The 22,176-nt window shown below is 41.7% G+C and overlaps 1 protein-coding gene across 4 annotated transcripts in view; it reads left to right on the forward strand.

Annotated features, from left to right (window-relative positions):
* The window catches only part of nol4lb (nucleolar protein 4-like b), a 349,022-nt gene that overhangs the window by 281,272 nt on the left and 45,574 nt on the right, over positions 1-22,176 (forward strand). For all 4 annotated transcript variants that reach the window (XM_048549775.2, XM_059652784.1, XM_048549776.2 and 1 more), the window contains one exon: positions 4,416-4,598. In XM_048549775.2, the coding sequence (XP_048405732.1) occupies positions 4,416-4,598 (183 nt within the window). The remainder of the gene's footprint in view (positions 1-4,415; positions 4,599-22,176) is intronic.

The raw sequence follows: 22,176 nt of genomic DNA on the forward strand, positions 1-22,176 counted from the left end.
ATGCAACCAGAGTTTCTTTATGTATTATGATGGAAGCCTCTTTGGAAGCATTGGGAGTATATATATAAACCTTGGGAACTAGATTTTCCAGTTTTAGTGGTTGCAAATCATGCACCTAGCGTGCAGTCAGGGTAATTTATTGTTTACATTGTGATGATACAACAGCTTTCAGAGGTATATTTTGTCCTTTTTTTCATAAAGAAAGGTTGAGACAGAGGCGAGGAGCAGACTGCTCAAAGCTAATAATGGAACAAGTTCGGGAGGCCTTGCGTTTTTTTTCAAGTTGGAACAGTAGAATCAGCTAGAATGAGTGGGGTCAAACTCTCACAGAACGAGGATTTTTAGTTTTAGCTTTTAACAGTTGCTTGAAGCTGGATGTGGAAGCTCTGATTTCCCTCTCTGTTACAATGTCACTCTCGTGGGACAGTTAATTAGTAGTAGTTTATATATATTTTATTTTGTTAAACATTCAATAGAGTTATAGTCAAGTCAATTCTTTTACTTTTTCTGCATTTTAAATTTAGTGAAAAAAGTGTGTTTTGCTTAAAGTCAAGTAGTTTAACCAATCGAGTTGCATCTGGAATGCAACGCCTTACACTTTAAAATAAGCAAAGATGAGGGTCTTGGCTGTCAATATATTTTGACGGGGATGGAGTTTATCTGGTCCATAGCAATACCGTGTGGCAACACAGAATCCAGATATAGTTACAATGCATAGGTACAAAACCTGCCTGACTCACAGATAATACTCAGCATACCAATCAGTGTACAATGTGTTAACTTATTATAAGCTTGTTGACAATCCCACAGTAAAAAAAATTGTGGACAATTGATTATTAATTTCATAATATGCAATCAAAAAGCACAACAACATTAATTCTAAGGTGCATGCATGTACTTTATAGGTGCTCACAGGTCATTCTATGTATGGTAATATATGTACAACAGTGCCTTCACAAAAAAATTGCAAGGATAGAGTTCATCGAAGATCTAATGCACAACAATTAAATTTATTTACTATATGTGTATTTCCTAACAAATAGCAACCTGTATAAGAAACAGTACTTGCAAAGGTCTAATGTGTCAACCAACCAGGTTGACGAGTTCGAGCCAAGAAAAGATGTATTAGGAAATAGGAATAAAGAAATACAAAACTTTGGCTTTTAAAACTCTTTGGATGTAGATAGTAATAGAGAGTAAGAAGGAAAGATAGTTCTAATGTTTTAAGACTATTGATTTTCAAATACTGCTGATGGTTACAAGGGAACAAATGTGGATTATTTGAAGCTTTGAAGAAACGAGAAGAAAAGTCAGGACACTGACTATTGTATCAGTTGAATAGGAACAACAAGGAAAAGAGGAATCTTGACAAATGTCAATCTTTTGTAAGAGAAATACACCTCATGTGGTGCAGTGATAGTGTACCTACTCCTGAAACAGGGAGCTTGGGTTTCAAGTCCCATGTACTTCAGAGGTGTGTAATAACATCTCTGAACAGGTTGATGAGGAAAAAGCTAGGTACAGCCATACCAGGCCATGAAATATAACTTGCTTTAAGGGATCTTTTGTTTAGGAGAGCAATGATTACACATTTCTCAATAAATTACACTTCATGTTAATCTACTGGATGTACACATATTAAGTCTCCATGGCTATCTCCAACTTAAATGACATTGTTGAGACACAAACATTATCGTAGACTGTGAGATAAGAGGCACTCAATGGTGTTTGCTGTATGTGTGAAGCAAGAGGTCTTTGAATTGATAATAATAGGTCTTGGAACATCACTTACATATTCAGGGAATGTTGCCAAACTTGCTGTGCTTCCATGGGGTGCCTTCCGTAAGACCATAAGATATGGGAGCTGAATTTGGCCATTTGGCCCATCGAGTCTGCTTTGCCATTCTATCAAAGTTGATACGTTTCTAAAACCTATTCTCCTGCCTTCTCCTCATAACCCTTGATATCCTTATTAATCAAGAATCTGTCTATTTCTGTCTGACATACACTCAGTGACTTAGCCTCTACAGCCTTCTGCAGCACTGAATTCGGCAGATTCACCACCCTCTGGCTGAAAAAAGGCCTCCTCATTTCAGGCTGTGCTTTTGGGTCCTAGTCTCTCACATAGTGGAAATATCTTCATGCTCACTCTATCTAAGCCTCTCAGTATTCTGTAAGTTTCAATCAGATTCCGCACCCCCCCCCCCCCTGCCAACTGATCCTTCTAAACACCATCAGAACAGACCCAGAGACTTCAACTGATCTTCATATGACAATTCTTTACATATGGGGCCCAGAATTGCTCTCAATATTACAAACGCAGTCTGACCAGAGCCCTTTACAGCCTCAGCAGCACATCTCTGCTCTAGTAATCTGGCCACCTTGAAATGAATGCTAACATATCATTTGCCTTCCTAACAACTAACTGAACCTGCATATTAACCTTAAGAGAACCCTGAATTAGGACTCCCAAGTCCCTTTATGTTTCAGATTTCTGAAGTCTTTCCCAGTTTGGAAAATGGTCTACCTCTCCATTCTCTCTGCCAAAGTGCAAACTTCACACTTTTCTACATTGTGTTTCATCTGCCACTTCTTTGCCCACTCTCCTCATCTGCTCAAATCATTCCCCTTGAAAAAGACGTGCTGACTTCGCCCTATTTTATCATGCACTTCCAATTACACCGCAACCTCATCCTTTATAATGAACTTGACAATGTTACCAACAACCAAGGTCAAGCTAAATGGCCTGGACTTTCGTATCTTCTGCCTCTTTCCTTTCTTAAACAGGATTCTTACATCAGCCAATTTCCAGTCACATGGGATTCTTCCTGACTGATGATTCCTGAAAGACCACTAATACCTCTACAGTCTGCACAACTATGTCCTTAAGAAAACTGGGTGTAGTCCGTCTGATCCAGGTGACTTAACCACCTTCAGACCTTTCGCCTTCACCAGCATCTTCTCCTTAAGTGATGCCACTACACACCTCTGCCTCCAACTTTCTGGAAATTCTGATATGCAGCTGGCGTGTTCCAAGGACTGCTTTGCCCACAGACAACAAATTTGGGCTGCTGCTGTAGGCATGCCCTGGGAAGGTGGAATGGATTTCAGTACTACTCTTGTGTCCATAGGAAGGAATTCTAAAGAAAAATAAAATCAAAAGCATGATTTTGTTTTATAGTTACATAGATCACTGAAAAACCTTGAGTTAGAAAGTATGACACAAGGGACTCCTGTAAATATTGAATCCACAAATTTGGTAGCAGAGACCAGCTCTTGAGAAGATTGGGCACACATTTTGTTACTGTTAAACTGATGTTTGCCTCTAGTTTTACACCTGATGAGTGGGCATAGCATTGATAAATTTCTGCTCCAGTAATTTAGAACAACATACCAGTTTGAAGATGAGCAAATCACTTCCATCTATCATATATTGTCAATATTGTTCTTGAGAAACAAAAACAGAAACTGTTGGAAAAGTTAAACATGCCTAGCAACAACTGTGGAGAGAAATCAGAGTTAATGTTATTGTTTGAGGGACCCTTCCTCAGAACACAGTAATACACTGAGGTCAAGGTATTGTCAATAAGGTGCAATGTTAAACTGATAACCTGTTTTTCTTTAAATTGTGATGTGACCTGCTCTTCACTGCCAACATTTTCTTTTGTATTTCAGAATTGCAGATGTTCAGAATTTATATTGAAAGAAATGTTTTCCTTCTAATTCCAGCTTTTTTCATTCCTCAGTTTTACAAATTAACTTCACATTGTGCCAGTGACCTCGTGAAAATGTCGATTTTTCACATGTAAATTTGCTCATTAGCCTGGATAATTTGTTTTGATATTGAGAGATTTCATGATTCTGCCCTCACACAGCAACCACTGAACACTCCAGTGACAGCTTCTGGATGGAGATCAGAAATAGACCATCTGAACAGTTGTTCCCCTGCTTTGTCCCACTCTGAGGCTAACTACCATTTCCGTACCACTAACTTAGCCAAGGTGACAAACTCAACACAGGCAGGAGATTAAACACAGCACTTTCCTAATTTCTTGGGTTGAGCATTTCTCCATTTTAAATAGTGGAGCCTTGGGAGAATCAGTTCATTTCATTTTTACGCCTTCTATATTTGGTTTTTGCATTATCTTTACCGTTGTTGTTAGAGTATTAAACTATGAACATTTAAAGCATCTAAATTTCATGTACAACTTCTTCTGTCAGTCGGTCACATATCTGTAATAGGAAATGATAATGACTGTAAGTATATACCTAGTAAAATCAGGATCCACCAAACTAATTGGTCAAAATCATATATTTAACTTGATTAGGATTTTTATCTAATACTGTAATACTATGAAAAAGCATATACTCTTTAAAAGTTTAATTAAATCTGATGTCTAATGTTTTTGTTCCAGTCTCCACATTACAGCTCAGGAAGTTACGACTCTGGCAGAAATGAGCTTTCAGGAAGTTGTCCAGAAGATCTATCAGTTAGCAGGGGAGGGGACGATGATGACGACGATCACGATGACCATGAAGACAGTGAGAAGATCAATGACTCTGAGGGAATGGATCCTGAGAGGCTAAAGGCTTTCAATGTAAGAATAATGTATGGGTTCTTGTGTACAGTTTCAAGGCACTTTTGTGAAAAGTCTGGCCCATAGAGTCCAACAAAGCTGAAGTTTTTTTAAATGAATCATTCTTACTGGCCTACACACTCTAACCCATAAAAAAGAATCCAAGCCCTCATGAAATTAAGTTATTTGGTTCTTGGATCTTAACTGAACTAAAACTCATGTCTTCATTAGAATAAAATTAAAGGAACATTTCCATAAATAGATGTTTATCCTTCCGAGATAAGTGGAAGGAGAGAGATTAAAGCTGATGCTGAAATAGGTCCTACCTAGACCTAGTTATTCCTAGTTACTGCCCTAGTTATGCCTGTCTCTTCGTGGAGTAATTAGAACATTCCTTGTTCCAGTCCTATTCCGGCCCCCAACCACAACTCTTTCTCTGAAGTTAAGTTAAGAAAGACAACAGAATCAACAGAAGAAAACTCCAGAAGGGATCGTACAGTATAGCCAAGTGAAATAGGGATTGATAGGAAGGGTGAGGGGAGTAACAAATTAAAAGTATTATATATGAATGCACAAAGCATAAGAAATAAGATTGAATGAGCTTGAGGCTCAGTTGGAAATTGGCAGGTATGATGTTGTGGGGATAACTGAGATGTGGCTTCAAGTGGACAGGGCCTGGGAAATGAATATTCGAGGCTATACATGCTATCGAAAGGACAGACTGACGGGCAGGGGGCGTGGGGTGGCCCTGTTGGTGAGGAATGAAATTCAGTCCCTTGCGAGGGGGGACATAGAATCAGGCGATGTAGAGTCAGTATGGATAGAGCTGAGAAATTTGAGGGGTAGAAGGACCCTAATGGGAGTTATCCACGGGCCCCCAAACAGTAGTCTGGATGTAGGATGTAAGTTGAATCAGGAGTTGAAATTGGCCTGTCGCAAAGGTATTACTACAGTTGTTATGGGAGATTTCAACATGCGGGTAGACTGGGAGAATCAGAATGGTACTGGACCCCAAGAAAGGGAGTTTGTGGAGTGCGTCCGAGATGGATTCTTAGAACAGCTTGTACTGGAGCCTACCAGGGAGGAGGCAATTCAGGATCTGGTGTTGTGCAACGAACTGGATTTGATCAGGGACCTCGAAGTAAAGGAGCCATTAGGAGGTAGTGACCATAATATGATAAGTTTTAATCTACAGTTTGAGAGGGAGAAGGGGGAATTGGAAGTGTCAGTATTGCAGTTGAATAAAGGGAACTATGGAGCTATGAGGGAGGAGCTGGCCAAAGTTCAGTGGTACAATACCCTAGCAGGGATGGCAGTGAAACAACAATGGCAGGTATTTCTGGATATAATGCAGAAGGTGCAGGATCAGTTCATTCCAAAGAGGAGGAAAGATCCTAAGGGGAGGCGGGGGCAGCCGTGGCTGACGAATGATGTTAAGGAATGTATAAAGATAAAATAGAATAAATATAACGTAGCAAAGATGTGTGGGAAGCTGGAGGACTGGGAAACTTTTAAAGAGCAACAGAAGATAACTAAAAAGGCAATACGTGGAGAAAAAATGAGATACGAAGGCAAACTGGCCAAAAATATAAAGGAGGATAGTAAAAGCTTTTTTAGGTATGTGAAAAGAAAAAAAAATGGTTAAGATTAAAATTGGGCCCTTGAAGTCAGAAACGGGTGAATTTATTATGAGGAACAAGGAAATGGCAGAAGAGTTGAATAGGTACTTTGTGTCTTACCTAGTGAAGACAGATCCAATCTCCCAGATGTAATAGTGGCCGTAGGACCTAGGGTAATGGACGATCTGAAGGGAATTTATATTAGGCAGGAAATGGTGTTGGATAGACTGTTAGGTCTGAAGGCTGATAAGTCCCGCGGACCTAATGGTCTGCCTCCCAGGGTACCTAAGGAGGTGGCTCTAGAAATCGTGGACGCATTGGTAATCATTTTCCAATGTTCTATAGATTCAGGATCAGTTCCTGCGGATTGGAGGGTGGCAAATGTTGTCCCACTTTTCAAGAAAGGAGGGAGAGAGAAAACAGGGACTTATAGACCAGTTAGCCTGACGTCAGTGGTGTGAAAGATGCTGGAGTCAATTATAAAAGATGAAATTACGACTCATTTGGATAGCAGTAACAGGATAGGTCAGAGTCAGCATGGATTTACGAAGGGGAAATCGTGCTTGACTAATCTTCTGGAATTTTTTGAGGATGTAACTATGTAGAAGGACAAGGGAGAGTCAGTGGATGTAGTGTACCTGGACCTTCAGAAAGCCTTTGATAAAGCCCCACATAGGAGATTGGTGAACAAAATTAGGGCACATGGTATTGGGGGCTAAATACTGACTTGGTTTGAAAATTGACTGGCTGACAGGAAGCAAAGATTGGTGATAAACGGGTCCCTTTCAGAATGGCAGGCGGTGACCAGTGGGGTACCGCAAGGTTTGGTTGTGGGACAGCAGCTGTTTACAATATACATTCATGATGGAGACGAAGGCATTAAAAGTAATATCAGCAAATTTGCTGATGAGACAAAGCTGGGTGGCAGTGTGAAATGTGAGGAGGATGTTATGAGAATACAGGGTGACTTGGACAGGCTAGGTGAGTCAACGGATGCATGGCAGATGCAGTTTAATGTGGACAATATGAGGTTGTCCACTTTGGTGGCAAGAACAGGAAGGCAGATTACTATCTAAGTGGAGTCAAGTTAGGTAAAGGGGATGTACAACAAGATCTAGGTGTTCTTGTACATCAGTCGATGAAAGCAAGCATGCAGGTACAGCAGGCAGTGAAGAAAGCTAAAGCATGCTGGCCTCCATAACAAGAGGAATTGAATATAGGAGCAAAGAGGTCCTTCTGCAGCTGTACTGGGCGTGGTGAGACCGCACCTGGAGTATTGTGTGCGGTTTGGTCTCCAAATTTGAGGAAGGACATTCTTGCAATTGAGGGAATGCAGTGTAGGTTCACGAGGTTAATTCCCAGAATGATGGGTCTATCATATGTTGAAAGATTGGAGCGACTGGGCTTGTCTATACTTGAGTTTAGAAGGATGAGAGGGCATCTGATTGAGATGTATAAGATTATTAAGGGATTGGACACTCTGAAGGCAGGAAGCATGTTTCCACTGATGGGTGAGTCCAGAACCAGAGGACAAAGTTTAAAAATAAGGGGTAGGCCATTTAGAACAGAATTGAGGAAAACGTCTTCACCCAGAGAGTGGTGGATATATGGAATGCTCTGCCCCCGACACCAAGTCTCTGGATACTTTGAAGAAAGAGATGGATAGAGCTCTTAAAGATAGTGGAATCAAGGGTTATGGGGATAAGGCAGGAACAGGATACTGATTGTGAATGATCAGCCATGATCATAATGAATGGTGATGCTGGCTTGAAGGGCCAAATGGCCTACTCCTGCACCTGTTGTCTATTGATACATCAATGATATCATCGGTGCTGCTTCCTTCTCTCGTCTAGAATTGGAAAACTTCATCAATTTCACCTCCAATTTCCACCCTGCCCTCACTTTCATCTGATCTATCTCTGACTCCTCCCTTCCCTTCCTTGACATTTCTGTTTCCATTTCTGGGGATAGACTGGCCACTAATATCCATTACAAACCCAACGACTCCCACAGCTACCTGGACTATACATCCTCACACCCCACTTCCTGTAAAGACTCCATTCCCATTTTCTCAGTTCTTCTGTCTCCATCGCATATGTTCAGATGAGGCCACCTTCGACAAGGGAGCCTCTGAAATGTCCACATTCTTCCTCAACTAAGGATTCCCCAGTTCCGTTGTTGACAGGGCCCTCAATCAGGTTCGACCCATCTCCCGCACTTCAGCCCTCACCCCTTCTCTTCCCTTCCGCAACAGCGATAGGGTTACCCTTATCCTCACCTACCATCCCACCCGCATCCACATCCAGAAGATCATCGGACGTCATTTCCGCACCTCCAGCAAGATGCCACCACCAGACATGTTTTCCCCTCCCCTCTCTTGTCTGCCTTCCGCAGGGACTGTTTCCTCTGGGAGTGTCTGGTCCACACTTCCTACACCCCCAACACTTCCCCACAGCCCTACAGCACCTTCCCCTGTAACCGGCGAAGGTGCAACTCATGCCCATTACTTCCTCCCTCCCCACTATCCAAGGACCCAACACTTCACTTACACTTCCAAGAATCTAGTCTACTGCATTCGCTTCTCACAATGTGGCCTCCCCTACATTAGGGAAACGAAGCGTAGACTTGACGACCTACGTTCTGCTTGCAAAAAAGACCCTGAACTACCTGTTGCCTGCCACTTCAATGCACCACCCTGTTCCCTACCTGGAACTATGGCAACTTTACCTTCACCTTGAAGGATCCGTGGTGATTTGCTGCACTGCATCTCACAGATGGTATACAATGCTGCCACTGTGCATCAATGGAGAAGACAAAGAGAAACCAATGAATGGTACCGTGTATGGACTTACAGAAGGAATTTGATAAGGTGTACATCAAAGCTTATTATGTAAAATAAAAGGTTGTGGTGAAGATGGTAATATATTGCAATGGATAGCGAACTGGCTGGCTAGCAGAAAACAGAGTATGAATAAAAGGGTTATTGTCTGTTTGGCAGGATATGATCATTAGAGTCCCTCAGGGACCTGTTTTGTGATGTCAAATTTTTCCAACGTATATCAATGTCTTAATTGAGGGGACAGAAGGTACGACTGTCGCATTCATAGATGATTTGAAGATGGGTGAGCATTGCTGGTGGGCCAGCATTTATTGCCTGTCCCTAGTTCATAGATCATTGATCATAGAATCCCTACGGTGTGGAAACAGGCCCTTTGGCCCAACAAGTCCACACTGACCCTCAGACATTCCACCCAGACCCATTAACCCACCTTACCTACACATTCCTGAACACTATGGACAATTTAATATGGCCAGTCCACCTAGCCTGCACAACTTTGGGCTGTGGGAGGAAACCGAAGCACCCAGAGGAAACTCACACAGACATAGGGAGAACGTGCAAACTCCACATAGACAGTCGCCTGGGGGTAGAATCAAACCCGGGTTCCTAGTGCTGTGAGGCATCAGTGCTGACCACTGAGCCACTGTGCCACGTGAGATGCTGGTGGTGAGCTGCCTTCTTAAACTGCTGTAGTCTATGTAGCGTAGGTGGACCCACTGTGCTATTAGGGAGAGAATTCCAGGATTTTGACCCAGCAAGGAACTGGAGGAGTGGCTATATATTTCAAAGTCAAATTGACGAATGGCTTGGAAGGAAACTTGCTGGGGGTGGTATTCCAATTGTTAAGGACCAGACCAGCCAAAGTATGTTATGGAGATAGCCTAGACCCTAATTTTTTTTAACCTGCAAATGTGAAGTGTTCTGTTCCAGATATTATTCAATTGGTTCATCACTAAGCTTTAATCAAAACACACATTCTTCTTATAAAACAGTTAAAATACAACAAAAGGAAGAATGAGCAGAAATTTATTTTATTACTTAAATACTTAACAAGATGATGTATTATTTAACCACTAATCATCAACTGTTCCAACATAGGCAGTATCCCATAAACACAGCCCATAGCAAAAACGTAATTCAACAAAACAGTTACAATTCTCACATGTTGTCTTTCTCCAATCCAGAAGCAAAATAAACAATCTGCCCCACTTGAGTTTTATCAGGAAGCCTCACTCTCTAAGACCTCACTGTAGCAGCCGGGAACTCGAGCTTTTAGCTCCAGTGGCCGGCAGAAACCTTCCCATTAACTGAAAACAAAGTTTAAAAACCTCACAGATCGTAAGAACTTCAGATGCTAGAGTCAGAGATAACACAGAATGGAGCTGGAGAAGCACAGAAGGCCAGGCAGCATCAGAGGAACGGGAAAGTTGACGTTTTGTGTTAGGACCCTTCTTCAGAAATTGGGAGGGAGAGGAGAGCTCCGAAACAAATAGAGAGGCAAGGTGGGGCTGGGGAATGTAGGTAGAATGGTGATAGGTGAGTGCAAGTAGGGAATGGTGGAGATTGGTCAGTGAGGTGGGAAAGGCAGATAGATGGGAGAGCAGATGGAAAGATTGTGTCAAGGAGGTAGGGTTGAGTGGGAGTATTGGTTGTGTGATGAGGCAGGTGGTGGGGAGATTTTGAAACTGGTAAAATTCACGTTTAAGCCATCAGTCTATAGGCTTCTGCCGCAGAATATGAGGTGCTCCTCCAGTTTACGAGTGGTGTCATTGTGACACTGGAGGAGGCCTAGGATGGACATGTCACCAGGGTGTGGGGGGGGAGTCGGCGGGGGTGGGGGGTTGGTGGGTAAGGAAATTAAAATGGTTGGCAACTGGAAATTGGTGTTGTTTGTTCTGTACAGAGTGCAAATGTTTGACAAAACGGTCTCCAAATCTCCGCTTGGTTTCATTGGTATAGGGGAGACCACATCAGGTGCAGCACACCAAGTTGACGGAAGTGCAGGAGAACCCATGTCTGATGTCAAAGCTAATAAGGTGTAGAACTGAATGAACACAACAGGCCAAGCAGCATCAGAGGAGCAAGAAGGCTGACATTTCAGACCTGGACCCTTCTTCAGAAATGGCCCGAAATGTCAGCCTTCCTGCACTTCTGATGCTGCTTGCCCTGCTCTGTTCATTCAGCTCTACACCTTGTTATCTCCAATTCTCCAGTATCTGCAATTCCTACTATCTCTGATGTCAAAGCTTTGTTTTTTGCCTTGAATGGAGGTGAGGGAGCTGGTGTAGGGGCGGGCGTAGCACTTCCTTTGTTTGCAGGGAATGGTGCTGGGGCTAGTGGCTGTGTGGAACAGACGAGGGAGTCACGGAGAGAGCAGTCCCTATGGAAGGCAGATAGAGGTGGGGAGGGAAATATTTCTTTGGTTGTGGGGTTGGATTGGAGGTTGTGGAAACGGTGGAGAATGATACATTGGATATGGAGGTTGCTGGGGTGATATGTAAGGACAAGGGGGATTCTATCTTTTGTTTTTGTTGAAGGAAGGTGATGTGAAGGCAGAGGTATGGGAGACGCAAGAGATGTGTTTGAGGATATTTTAAATTACCGGTGGAGGAAGTTATGGTCCTTTACATAGGAGAATATCTGCGATGTGCGGGAGTGGAACATCCCATCTTAGGAGCCGATGTGGTGGAGGCAGAGGAAATGGGAGTAGGGGTTCGTATTCTTGCAGAAAGGTGCATGAGAGGAGGTATGGCCCAGGTAGCTGTGAGAGTTGGTCAATTTGGAATAAATGTCGATTACAAGGCAGTCATAAGAAATGGACACAGAGTGGTCCAGGAGGAGAGGTGTATATTCGAGATGGTCCAGGTGAATTTGAGGTTGGAGTGAAAGTTGTTAGTAAAATATGCAGTGGATGAAGAGGTAGGGGATAGTACCAGTGTAACAACGGATGAGGGACTGTTCCACGTATCCTACAAAGAGCCAGGTATAGCTTGGGTCCATTGCAGGTGCCCATGGCCACCCCCTTAGTCTGTAGGAAGTGGGAGAAGTTGAAGGAGAAGTTGTTAAGAGTAAGGACAAGTTTGGTTAAGCGGATGAGGGTGTCGAAGGAGGGCAACTGGTTGGGCTTGCAGGAGAGGAAGTAGCAGAGTGCTTTTAGGCCATCCGTGTGGGCAGGGCAAGAGAACAGGAATTGGATTGGAAATTAAAAGCCTTCCTGGGTCTTTGTGCGCCCTGATCCCACCCATTCATGTTTCTATTGTCTAAATGCTCAGGGAGAACTCAAGAGTTGTTTACCAACTGCCTGCCTGGAGGAGACATTTCAGCACCACTGTGACGATACCTGTCTGCAAGAGAAACAGGACAGAACACATTTCCTTAAGTCACAGTACCACCGCACCATGTATTTGCTACCCTAGTCCTTCCAGATTGTTTAGTTTAGAAAATGCTGTCTTGGCACTCTGCAATGCATTGTTGACAGTACGTACTCCTACTACTGAATGTCAGTGATGCAGTGTTTGAGGATGTGGTGCTAATCAAGTGGGCTTCTTTTCCTGGATGGTGTCAAGCTTCTTATGTGTTGTTGGAGCTGCACTCATCCATTCAGGTGGAGAGTATTCCATCACACTCCTGACTTGTGCCCTGTGGACGGTGGACAGGCTTTGGGCAGTCAGGAGCTGAGTTACTCGCTACAGTACTCCTAGTTTCTGATTTGATCGTGTATTTATATGGCTAGTCCATGACCATCTTCTGGTCAATGATAATCCTCCAAATTTTGATAGTAAGGTTTTCAGTGATTGCAATGCCATTAATGTCAAGAAGTAGTGGTGAGATTATCTTTTACTGGAGATGGCCATTTCCTGGCATGTGTGGCACAAATGCTACTTGCCTTTTTTCAGCCCAAGCCTTGATATTGTTGCCCATGAAGTATTCTATCCAGACATTCGACCAGTTTATTACCAACCTCCAAGATTGCCTTCATCCACTACGGTTCACCTACTATTGTAATCGAACCATGGCAAATGCCATCTCCCTGGCCCTACACTTGTCCCTGGGACATCTGGACAACAAGGATGAAGGAGCTGGTCATTCAGGAAGCAGATTAGAGGAAGCAGTCCTGTTTGTGTCAGTGATGCTGAGGTGGAGATGGTTGAGAGCTTTAAGTTCCTCACAGTAAATATCACCAACAATCTGTTCTGATCCATCCATGTTGTCGCTGCAGTCAAGAAAGTACACCAATGTGTCTACTTCCTCAGAAAGCTAAGGAAATTCAGCATGCCCATAATGACTCTTACCAATTGTTATAGGAGCGCCATAGAAAGCATCCTTTACAGATGCATCACAGCTTGCTATGGCACCTGCTCTGCCCAACAGCACAACAAATTTCAGAGAATCATGAATGCAGTGCAGTCCATCACAAAGATCAGCCCTTCCATCCATTGACTTCACCTATGTGTTCTGCTGCCTCAGCAAAGCAGCCAACATATTCAAAGGCTCCTCCAACCCAGTTATGCTCTCTTCCATCCTCTTCCATCAGGTTGGTCCTTCCTTTTGTGCACAGGACTTGGCAGGATTATTCTCCACATTGTGTGAGTGTTATGTTATTAGCTGTAATGAGACAATTTGACCAGGGTGTAACTAGTTCTGTAGCATGAACTTTCAGTACTGATTCAAGAAAATTGTCAGCATTATGAGAGAAGGTATCTTCTTTGTGAAGACAGAGACCCTCTTTCACAACGATTGTGACTGGCAGTCCTGCTGTCATGGATGGGAACACCTGTGCATAGATAGTTTGGTGAGGACGTAGTCTAGCAGAATGTTCCCTCTTTTTGTCTCCCTCAGCACTTGCCTCAGATCCAGCCTAGCAACTATCTTCTTCAGGACTAAGCCAGTTTGATCAGTAGTGAGACTACAAAGCCCTGTTTACTAATAGACATTGAAGTACCGTATCCCACTGTTCATTCTGTCCCCTTGATATCCTCAGTGCTTCCTCCAAAGTGGTCAGCAAGAAGGAATGCTGATTGATCAGTCACGTTTGGGGGACAGTAAATGGTAATCAGCAGATTTCCTTGCCCATGTTTGACCTGATGCCATCACACCTCTGCTACTTCAGAGATCAGTTAAAGACATTTCTGTGGATCTAGAGTTGTATGTAGGCTGCACCAGCTCTGGACAACATATACCCTTCCCTAAAGGATACTAATGAAGCAAATGAGTTTTTACAGTGTGTGATTACCAAGTCACCATTAGGGCAGCTTTTAATTCTAGATTTTATTGATTTAAAATTTCTACCATTTGAAATTCTAACTCCTTATTACCAGAACATGAGCCTGGTATTTTGGATTACTAATCAAGTGACATGACCACTTCACCATTGCCTCTCCCAGCTATGCACATAATGAACTGGAAGTGCTGGTAGTCTGAATTAAAACAGAAAATGATGAAACTATACAGTAGGTCAATTAACATCTACAAGGAGCAAGGTAAGTTAGGGTGTAATTTCTTTCTCAAAATTGTCTGTTTCGACAACAGATCTACATACAAATTATTAATCCATCTAAGTTCTATTATAGATGTTGATGTGCATATTATACAGTTCCAGCATTTTCTGCTTCATCTAATGTACCTTAATTAGATGGCAGATCATGCAAAGTTTTGTAGCCAGTGTTTCCTGACAGCTTTTCTGAAAATGTTCAATCATTAGAAGTAAATATTTATTTAAGAATGATTTCTGTTGGGTCTGTTTGTGTTTCTATTTACTATAACTGGCTTACAGCTAGACTTTACTTTGGCTTTATATACCTACAACCAGATTAACTGTAGTGTGTGACTAATAGCCTTTCAGTTTGTTTAGTGTCCCCAAACAAACTTTCATTTATTTGAATTACACCCTGACTTTGAGATAGCCTGTTTAGTTCAGCTGCCCAAGTTTAGTTTACATGGAATGAACCAAAGCTATGATTTACATTGGCTTGGCTGAGTTTAGCTAAACTAAATCTGTTTTATTTGAGCTGAACCACTACTTGGCTTCACAACGGCTCCTTCTGGTTTAGGCGTGGACTTCTCCAAGAGTTCAATTCCACATTGATGAAGAACTAAGATTTCATATGATAGTTGTTCCAGTTGATTTGAGTTGAACTAGAATGCACCAGAGTGGCTTGCTTGGTTATCCTCAGCACTAGTCTGGGAGATCAAATCAGATTGGGCATTCTGTCATATAAAATATTATGACTTTATTTTCTTGTGTTCAATAAATATTAACACAAGAAGCTTTGGGGCATGAAAGTTGTTGCAGAGTCAGAAATCTGGTAATCTCAGAAACTAGAGCGATGCTTGACGGAAAGAAGATAGGACATCTTGCTGAAATAGTTGAAACACAATGTATAGTTAGTTGACTTTGGTTTATTCTGGCATCATCACTACAATATATTTCTTGCAGTCCGGGTTATGGATAACTAAAATTCAAATAGGCGGAGCTGAGCCTTTATGTTAGGTTTCATCAGGATATTTTATGATGCAGGTGCCATAATCTTATCTTTTGCTTAACTGATATTCATACGGTGCACAGGGTAACAATCGGAAGAAAGAACTGTGGAATTTTTTTTCTGGCTGTAATTGAAAGGCACTGAAGTGAATTGTAGCACCCTTACCTTTGAATTTGTCACCCTCCAAGTCTATGTCAACTACTCACTGAATAATTAGGAAAAATATTTAATATTTTGTTATACCAAACATGTAAGTGCTATACATTTAAATAATGACTGAATAGAAAATGCACTTATTCCATCCATACAGTGCCAGATAATTGTGATATTTTGCGCATTATCAAGTCTACCCAGTATATATTTCAAAATATTGATACATAAGTTAAATAATTTTGTGAATCAGCGCCCATGCACCAGTGTGTAACCTATTACAGAAGTCCATTAATCTCTCAAAAAAGAACTGCTTCCTGAGATGTAACCTAGATTTGGGTTATCCATCTTTAAATGCTACGCTATTTCCAAAGACTGAAATAATACCCACTGTGTGGAGGGGCTAAAACTGGACAAAGTAATTCAACTGAGATCTGACCAAGGTCTTGTACAAGGGCAAATTTTATGCAAACCTAGTAGTTCTAATCTAGCTATATCTTCACAGTACTGCACTTGAATCTATAGTAAGCTACACTCTAGATGCCTAGATCATTTTTCTTCTCCATCTTCTTTAATATTTTCTCTAATTGGTGCATTTTTAGTGAGCATTCATTGTCATTTTTCGAAATTAAACATTAGAGATATTTGCTACAACTACTATATAGGAACATTGAAAACATATCACAGAAGGAAGCTAATGAGCTTCTGATGAATGAAGCAGCTAAAATATTATATGGGCATTGTAAAAGCATCTGTCATACTTCAGAGATCAGCTCATGTTAGAAAGAACCCAGAAAAATCACAATTGAACGGTTTTAAAGCTTGTCACTGTTTCAGTACTGATCTTGAGATTATTGACCTTAAGGCTGTGGTGTAGGTTATATCTAAAATGTTATAAAAAGTTCTGAAAAGTACTCAGATTTCTTGAATCAGCTGAGCCGCATCATTATTCTTATATCTGTATTCAAATTGGGTGAATGGAAAACTCAATGCAAGTGCATTTTGAAGGAATGTGAGAAGGACAATTCTGAAGGTCTCAAATAGCAGGTTAGCCCTGGTCTTTACCAATGCTAAAGAGGTAAAAACAGCATGGAGAAATTGCAAGTAGAAGTGAAGAAAATGGAAAATGCGAGTGCAAACTTAAGGTTACCACCAGGTGGTCCTGTCACTACTAATACCATCTTTTTATTGCTTCAAACTGTTGCTCAAAATAGATAAAGTAGCATGAAGATACTTCTTCACAGTTTGGTGTGATAATGAATGCCTACAAATACAGTTAATGGCAACTTGGCATGTTAGTTCATCATCTTGTCTTGTTCCAACATCTTGTAAAATAGTGCGTGCAGATATTGCTACATTTCAAAAGAATAATATAGCTTACTGATGTATCAGCTTTCACCTGCGAGCCTGTTTTAATATCCTGATTTGAGTTTTTGGCTACTACTCAAGCAGTCATTGACTGCCAGTTTGAGATCTCAATGCCTATGGCTGCAAATTTGGGTATGCACATATTCATTGCGGGGCACAGGTGACTTCTGCAACCTGCATACCTGGCATCTTCTATTGGCCTTCTTCCTTTGTTACCCAGCATCTAAAGTAGAAGATCTCCAATGGAATGTTGCTTTTTACGAGTAATTATATTTTACCCAAAAATGACAATTCTAAAGAATTGGAATTGTAGTTCAGAAAATATTTAATACCTGCAAGATTTAGATCATCAAAACTTCTTGAAATCTTCTATTATAAAAATAGAAAATACTGCAAATAGTAGAGGGAGGCGATGACTCATGGGATAATCACTAGACTATTAATCCAGAGACCTAGATCATGTTCTGTGGACCTGAGTTCAATTCCTGGTAGATGGTGGTGTTTGAACTGAACAAAAATGTTTGGAATTAAGGGACTAATGATGACTATGAAACTGTTGTCAATTGTTATAAAAACCCATCTGGTTCACTAATGTCCTTTAGGGAAGGAAACTACCATTCTTATCCAATTGGCCTATATATGACTCCAAACTTTCAACAATGTGGTTGACTCTTAACTGCCTTTTGAGCAATTAGGGATGGCAGTAAATGCTGGCCTGGACGGTGATGCTCACACACTTTGAACGAACAACATAAAGGTAGCCAGGTCTGGCAGCATTTGTGGAGAGAGAAGCAGAGATGATATTTCATCAGGACCATATCTGCTCTATTACTATAACAGCGGACCACAGGATTTCTCAGTAGCTTGTCTTTCTCACTGCTAGATGTATTTTCACAATGTTCCATTTTGAGGTTTTAGCACTATGTGGGGAGACTAGGACCCGTGGGCACAGCCTTAAAATTAGAGGGGGTAAATTTAAAACAGAAATGAGACGACATTTCTTCAGCCAGAGAGTGGTGAGCTTGTGGAATTCATTGCCACGGAGTGCAATGGAGGCCGGGACATTGGATGCCTTCAAGGCAGAGTTTGACAAATTCTTGATCTCAGAAGGAATCAAGGGCTACGGGGAGAGTGCAGGGAAGTGGAGTTGAAATGCCCATCAGCCATGATTTAAATGGCGGAGTGGTCTTGATGGGCTGAATGGCCTTACTTCCAGTCCTATGCCTTATGGTCTTATGGTCTAATATTGCTCAGAAGAGTGTTTGCAGCTCATTCAATGTATTACTGCAACAGTTATTTTAGAATGAATATCATTGTCATTTCTTCAAAATTTGAGAAAGAAAATCAATTGAATTCCAAAGTTTCATAATTACAACAAAGTCTAAACACTTTGTCCCACTCTCTAGACTATTGAAAAATTACATTGATCTCCCATATTACTCGGATTTAAATTCCTGTTACTCTACTGCAGGAACAGTGGATCTTCTCTCAAGGAGGAGAGAAAACCTGACAGACAGTTATTCTGTAATGGTTAGTTCTGATTGGCACTAATAGTTGACTGATTCCTATCTGACAGTCAGCCAGAGTTTGGCTCAAAAAGATGAAAGAAAGGGGAAAAGCTGGAAGGCGTCTTACCCTCAAGGTAGGCAGAAATGAAAAGGTACATTCTGTAAGTGTTGACATAGTGAATTAAAAAGCTTTATCACCTTAAAGTAGTTCTGATGTATTTTCTTTGCAGAGCTAGAATGTAAACATATTTCTGTCAATATTGACAAGAATAATATGTAAAACATGAATTTGATGCAAATAAGTTGAAGTGCACCGAACTATATACAAAAACAACTTTAAAGTAAATTTTTTTACATTTATAGTTAATGTCTTAAGAATAGTTTGTCATGTTGTAGTCCAGTTTTAAGAGCTCGATTTTTGTAGCAGGAATTGAGAGGTAGATTCGTTTCTGGATCACAAATCTGTCTGCGACTTGAAACAGAAAATAGACACATTTTGTCTAAATTGGGGCGCGAATTGCCTATAGATGGGTCTGTCCTCTGTTGAGTCAAGAAGGGTTCAAGGATTGTGGAAGGCCAATCAAAAAGTGAGCCATGTAGTGACTGACATCAGGGATCGTTGATATGACTGCTGCTTGCAAAGAAATGTTTTAGGATGAAAGTTGACGAAGTTTAAAACGTAACAAAGTGTAGAGCTGGATGAACACATCAGGCCAGGCAGTATCAGAGGAACAGGAAAGCTGCGTTTTGGGTCAGGACCCTTCTCTGAAATGGAAAGGGGGAAGGGAGCTGGGAAATAAATAGAGGAGGGGTGGGTCTGGGTAAGGTAGATGGGATGGTGATAGGTGAGTGCAGGTAGGGTGTGGTGGGGATTAGTCAGTGAGGTGGAAAGGGCAGATAGGTGGGAGAGAAGATGGACAGGTTGTGTCAGGTCAAAGAGGCGGAGCTGAGAGGGAGGGTTGGTCATGGAATGAGGGTGGGGGTGGGGAGATGTTAAAACTGGTAAAATCCAGGCCATTGGACTGTAGGCTGCCAAGGCAGAATTTGAGGTGCTGTTCCTCCAGTTTGCGGGTGGCGCCATTGTGACACTGGAGGAGGCCCAGGAGGGCATTTCACCCACAAACTGGGAGGGGAAATTGAAATGGTTCATGACTGGAAGGTATTGTTTGTCGCAAACAGAGTGCAGGTGCTGTACAAAGCAGCCTGCGAGCTGTTGCTTGGTCTCACCGATGTAGAGAAGGCCACATCGGGAGCAGCAGATGCAGTCAACCACATTGATGGATGTGCAGGCGAACCCTGTCTAATGTGGAAGGTTTATTTGGTGCCTTGAATGGAGGTGAGGGGGTAGATGTAAGGGCAGGTGTAGCACTTCCTGCAGTTGCTGGGATAGGTGTCAGGAGTGGTGGGGTTAATGGAGAGTGTGGAGCGGATGAGGGAGTCATGGAGAGAGCAATCCCTATGGAAGGCAGATAGGGGTGAGGAGGGAAATATCCCTTTAATTGTGGGATCGGATTGTAGGTGGCGGACAATGATATATTGGATATGGAGGTTGGTAGGGTGATAGCTGTCCTCCTTCCCATTTCTGAAGAAGGGTCCCAACCTAAAACGTCAGCTTTCCTGTTCTTGTGATGCTACCTGGCCTGTGTTTCTCCAGATCCACACTTTGATACCTCTGACTCTAGCATCTGCAGTTCTTGCTATCTCAGAAGTTTGAAATATCCCATGTTTTAAATGGCAACACATTCTCAGCAAATAATTTTTGTGTAATGAGATAGGATCTCTTCTAAGTTCTCAACTTCTTTGGTGTCACTTCAAAGAGCATTATATAATTAAGCTTATAGCAGACTCTTTCACTGCCTTTGCGGAATTGCTCTGACTCTCAACAAAAGGCCAGCTACCTTGCTAAAGACTACTGGGGTTTAATCCTTTATGAACCAACAATGATATAAAGATCCACATTAATTGGAGCCAATCTAATCCAAACCCTGCTCCTCTCCACCCCTCAAAAAAACCAATGAAGGGCAGAAATGAAATGGAAGTCTTGATCATGTTCTGCTGTCTCTTTGTCAAAATGCATATTTCCGTTTCCTTCTTTAGAAATAGTGAGTTTTGAGAAGATTTGTAGCTCAGGTTGAGGTTTTGGATGTGAGTTTGTTCACTGAGCTGGAAGGTTAGTTTTCAGACGTTTCGTCACCATTCTAGGTGAGCCTCCGACGAAGCGCTGGTGTTATGTCCCGCTTTCTACTTATCTGTTTAGGTTTCCTTGGGTTGGTGATGTCATTTCCTGCGTTGATGTCATTTCCTGTTTTTTTTCTCGGGATGGTAGATTGGCTCCAAATCAATGTGTTTGTTGATGGCGTTCCGGTTGTCCTAGAAGCATGGCATTCCAACTGGAACTCCATCAACAAACACATTGATTTGGAGCCAATCTACCATCCCCTTAGAAGTTACTTTCACTCAGTTGTAATACTGTTGCATCTGATTCCAGCTTCTTCCTCTCAAATTGTAAGGTGAATTCTGTCATATAATGGTAACTGCCCCAAGGAGTTCCTTCACCTTAAGCTCCCTAATCAAGCCTGCCTCGTTATACACCATCAAATCCAGAATTTCCTGTTCCCTAGGAGCTCTACCACAAACTGGCCCAAACAAAAAACATTTTGTGGATATTCTACAAATTCCTTTTCTTGACTTCCAAAATCGACCTGATTTTTCCAGTCTATATGCATGTTGAACTCCCTCATGATTATTATAATAGAATATTTCTCATATGCCTTTTTTATCTCCTCATTTATTTTCTTTCTCGCATCCTGACTATTGCTAGGAGACCCATACGTAACTCCCGTAGGGTCTTTTTTCTCCTTTGCAGCCCCTCATCTCTACCTACACAGATTCTACACCTTCCAACTCTATATCACTCCTTGCTGTTGATTTAATTCATTTCTTACTAACTTGGTGTGAGTTGAAACACAACACCAGATTCTTGGATGAGTCTAAGTTTACACAGTTTCAGGACACAGTTTAAAAATAAGGGGTAGGCCATTTAGAGCAGAGCTGGAGAGAAACTTCTTCACCCAGAGAGTGGTGGATGTATGGAATGCTCTGCCCCAGAGGGCAGTGGAGGCCAAGTGTCTGGATACTTTCAAGAAAGAGATAGATAGAGCTCTTAAAGATAGTGGAATCAAGGGTTATGGGGATAAGGCAGGAACAGGATACTGATTGTGGATGATCAGCTATGATCATAATGAATGGTGGTGCTGGCTCAAAGGGCCGAATGGCCTACTCCTGCACCTATTGTCTATTATTAAACGGATAGATGAGTTTCAGCTACATGATTAAATATAGATATCATGTCAAAAGGACTTCTTTAACTGAATGCTGGTAGCATTCTGTCCTTTTGCCTATGTAGAAAGTACATATGAAAATCTCACAGACGACATACCAATAGTTAATTATCAACAATAACATGTGTTTAAGTAAACCACCTATAAACACTGATGTCAGCACCACCAAGCTATAATCTGACATAATATAATCATGGTTGTCTAAATGCAGAAAGCATTTGCCAATCTTGGGTGGCCAATAGCATATTTTTGCTTGAGTTGTAAATGTATTGTCTTTATTGGCTTGAAGATA

This window comes from Stegostoma tigrinum, chromosome 19, assembly GCF_030684315.1.
Source record: "Stegostoma tigrinum isolate sSteTig4 chromosome 19, sSteTig4.hap1, whole genome shotgun sequence".
NCBI lineage: Eukaryota > Metazoa > Chordata > Chondrichthyes > Orectolobiformes > Stegostomatidae > Stegostoma > Stegostoma tigrinum.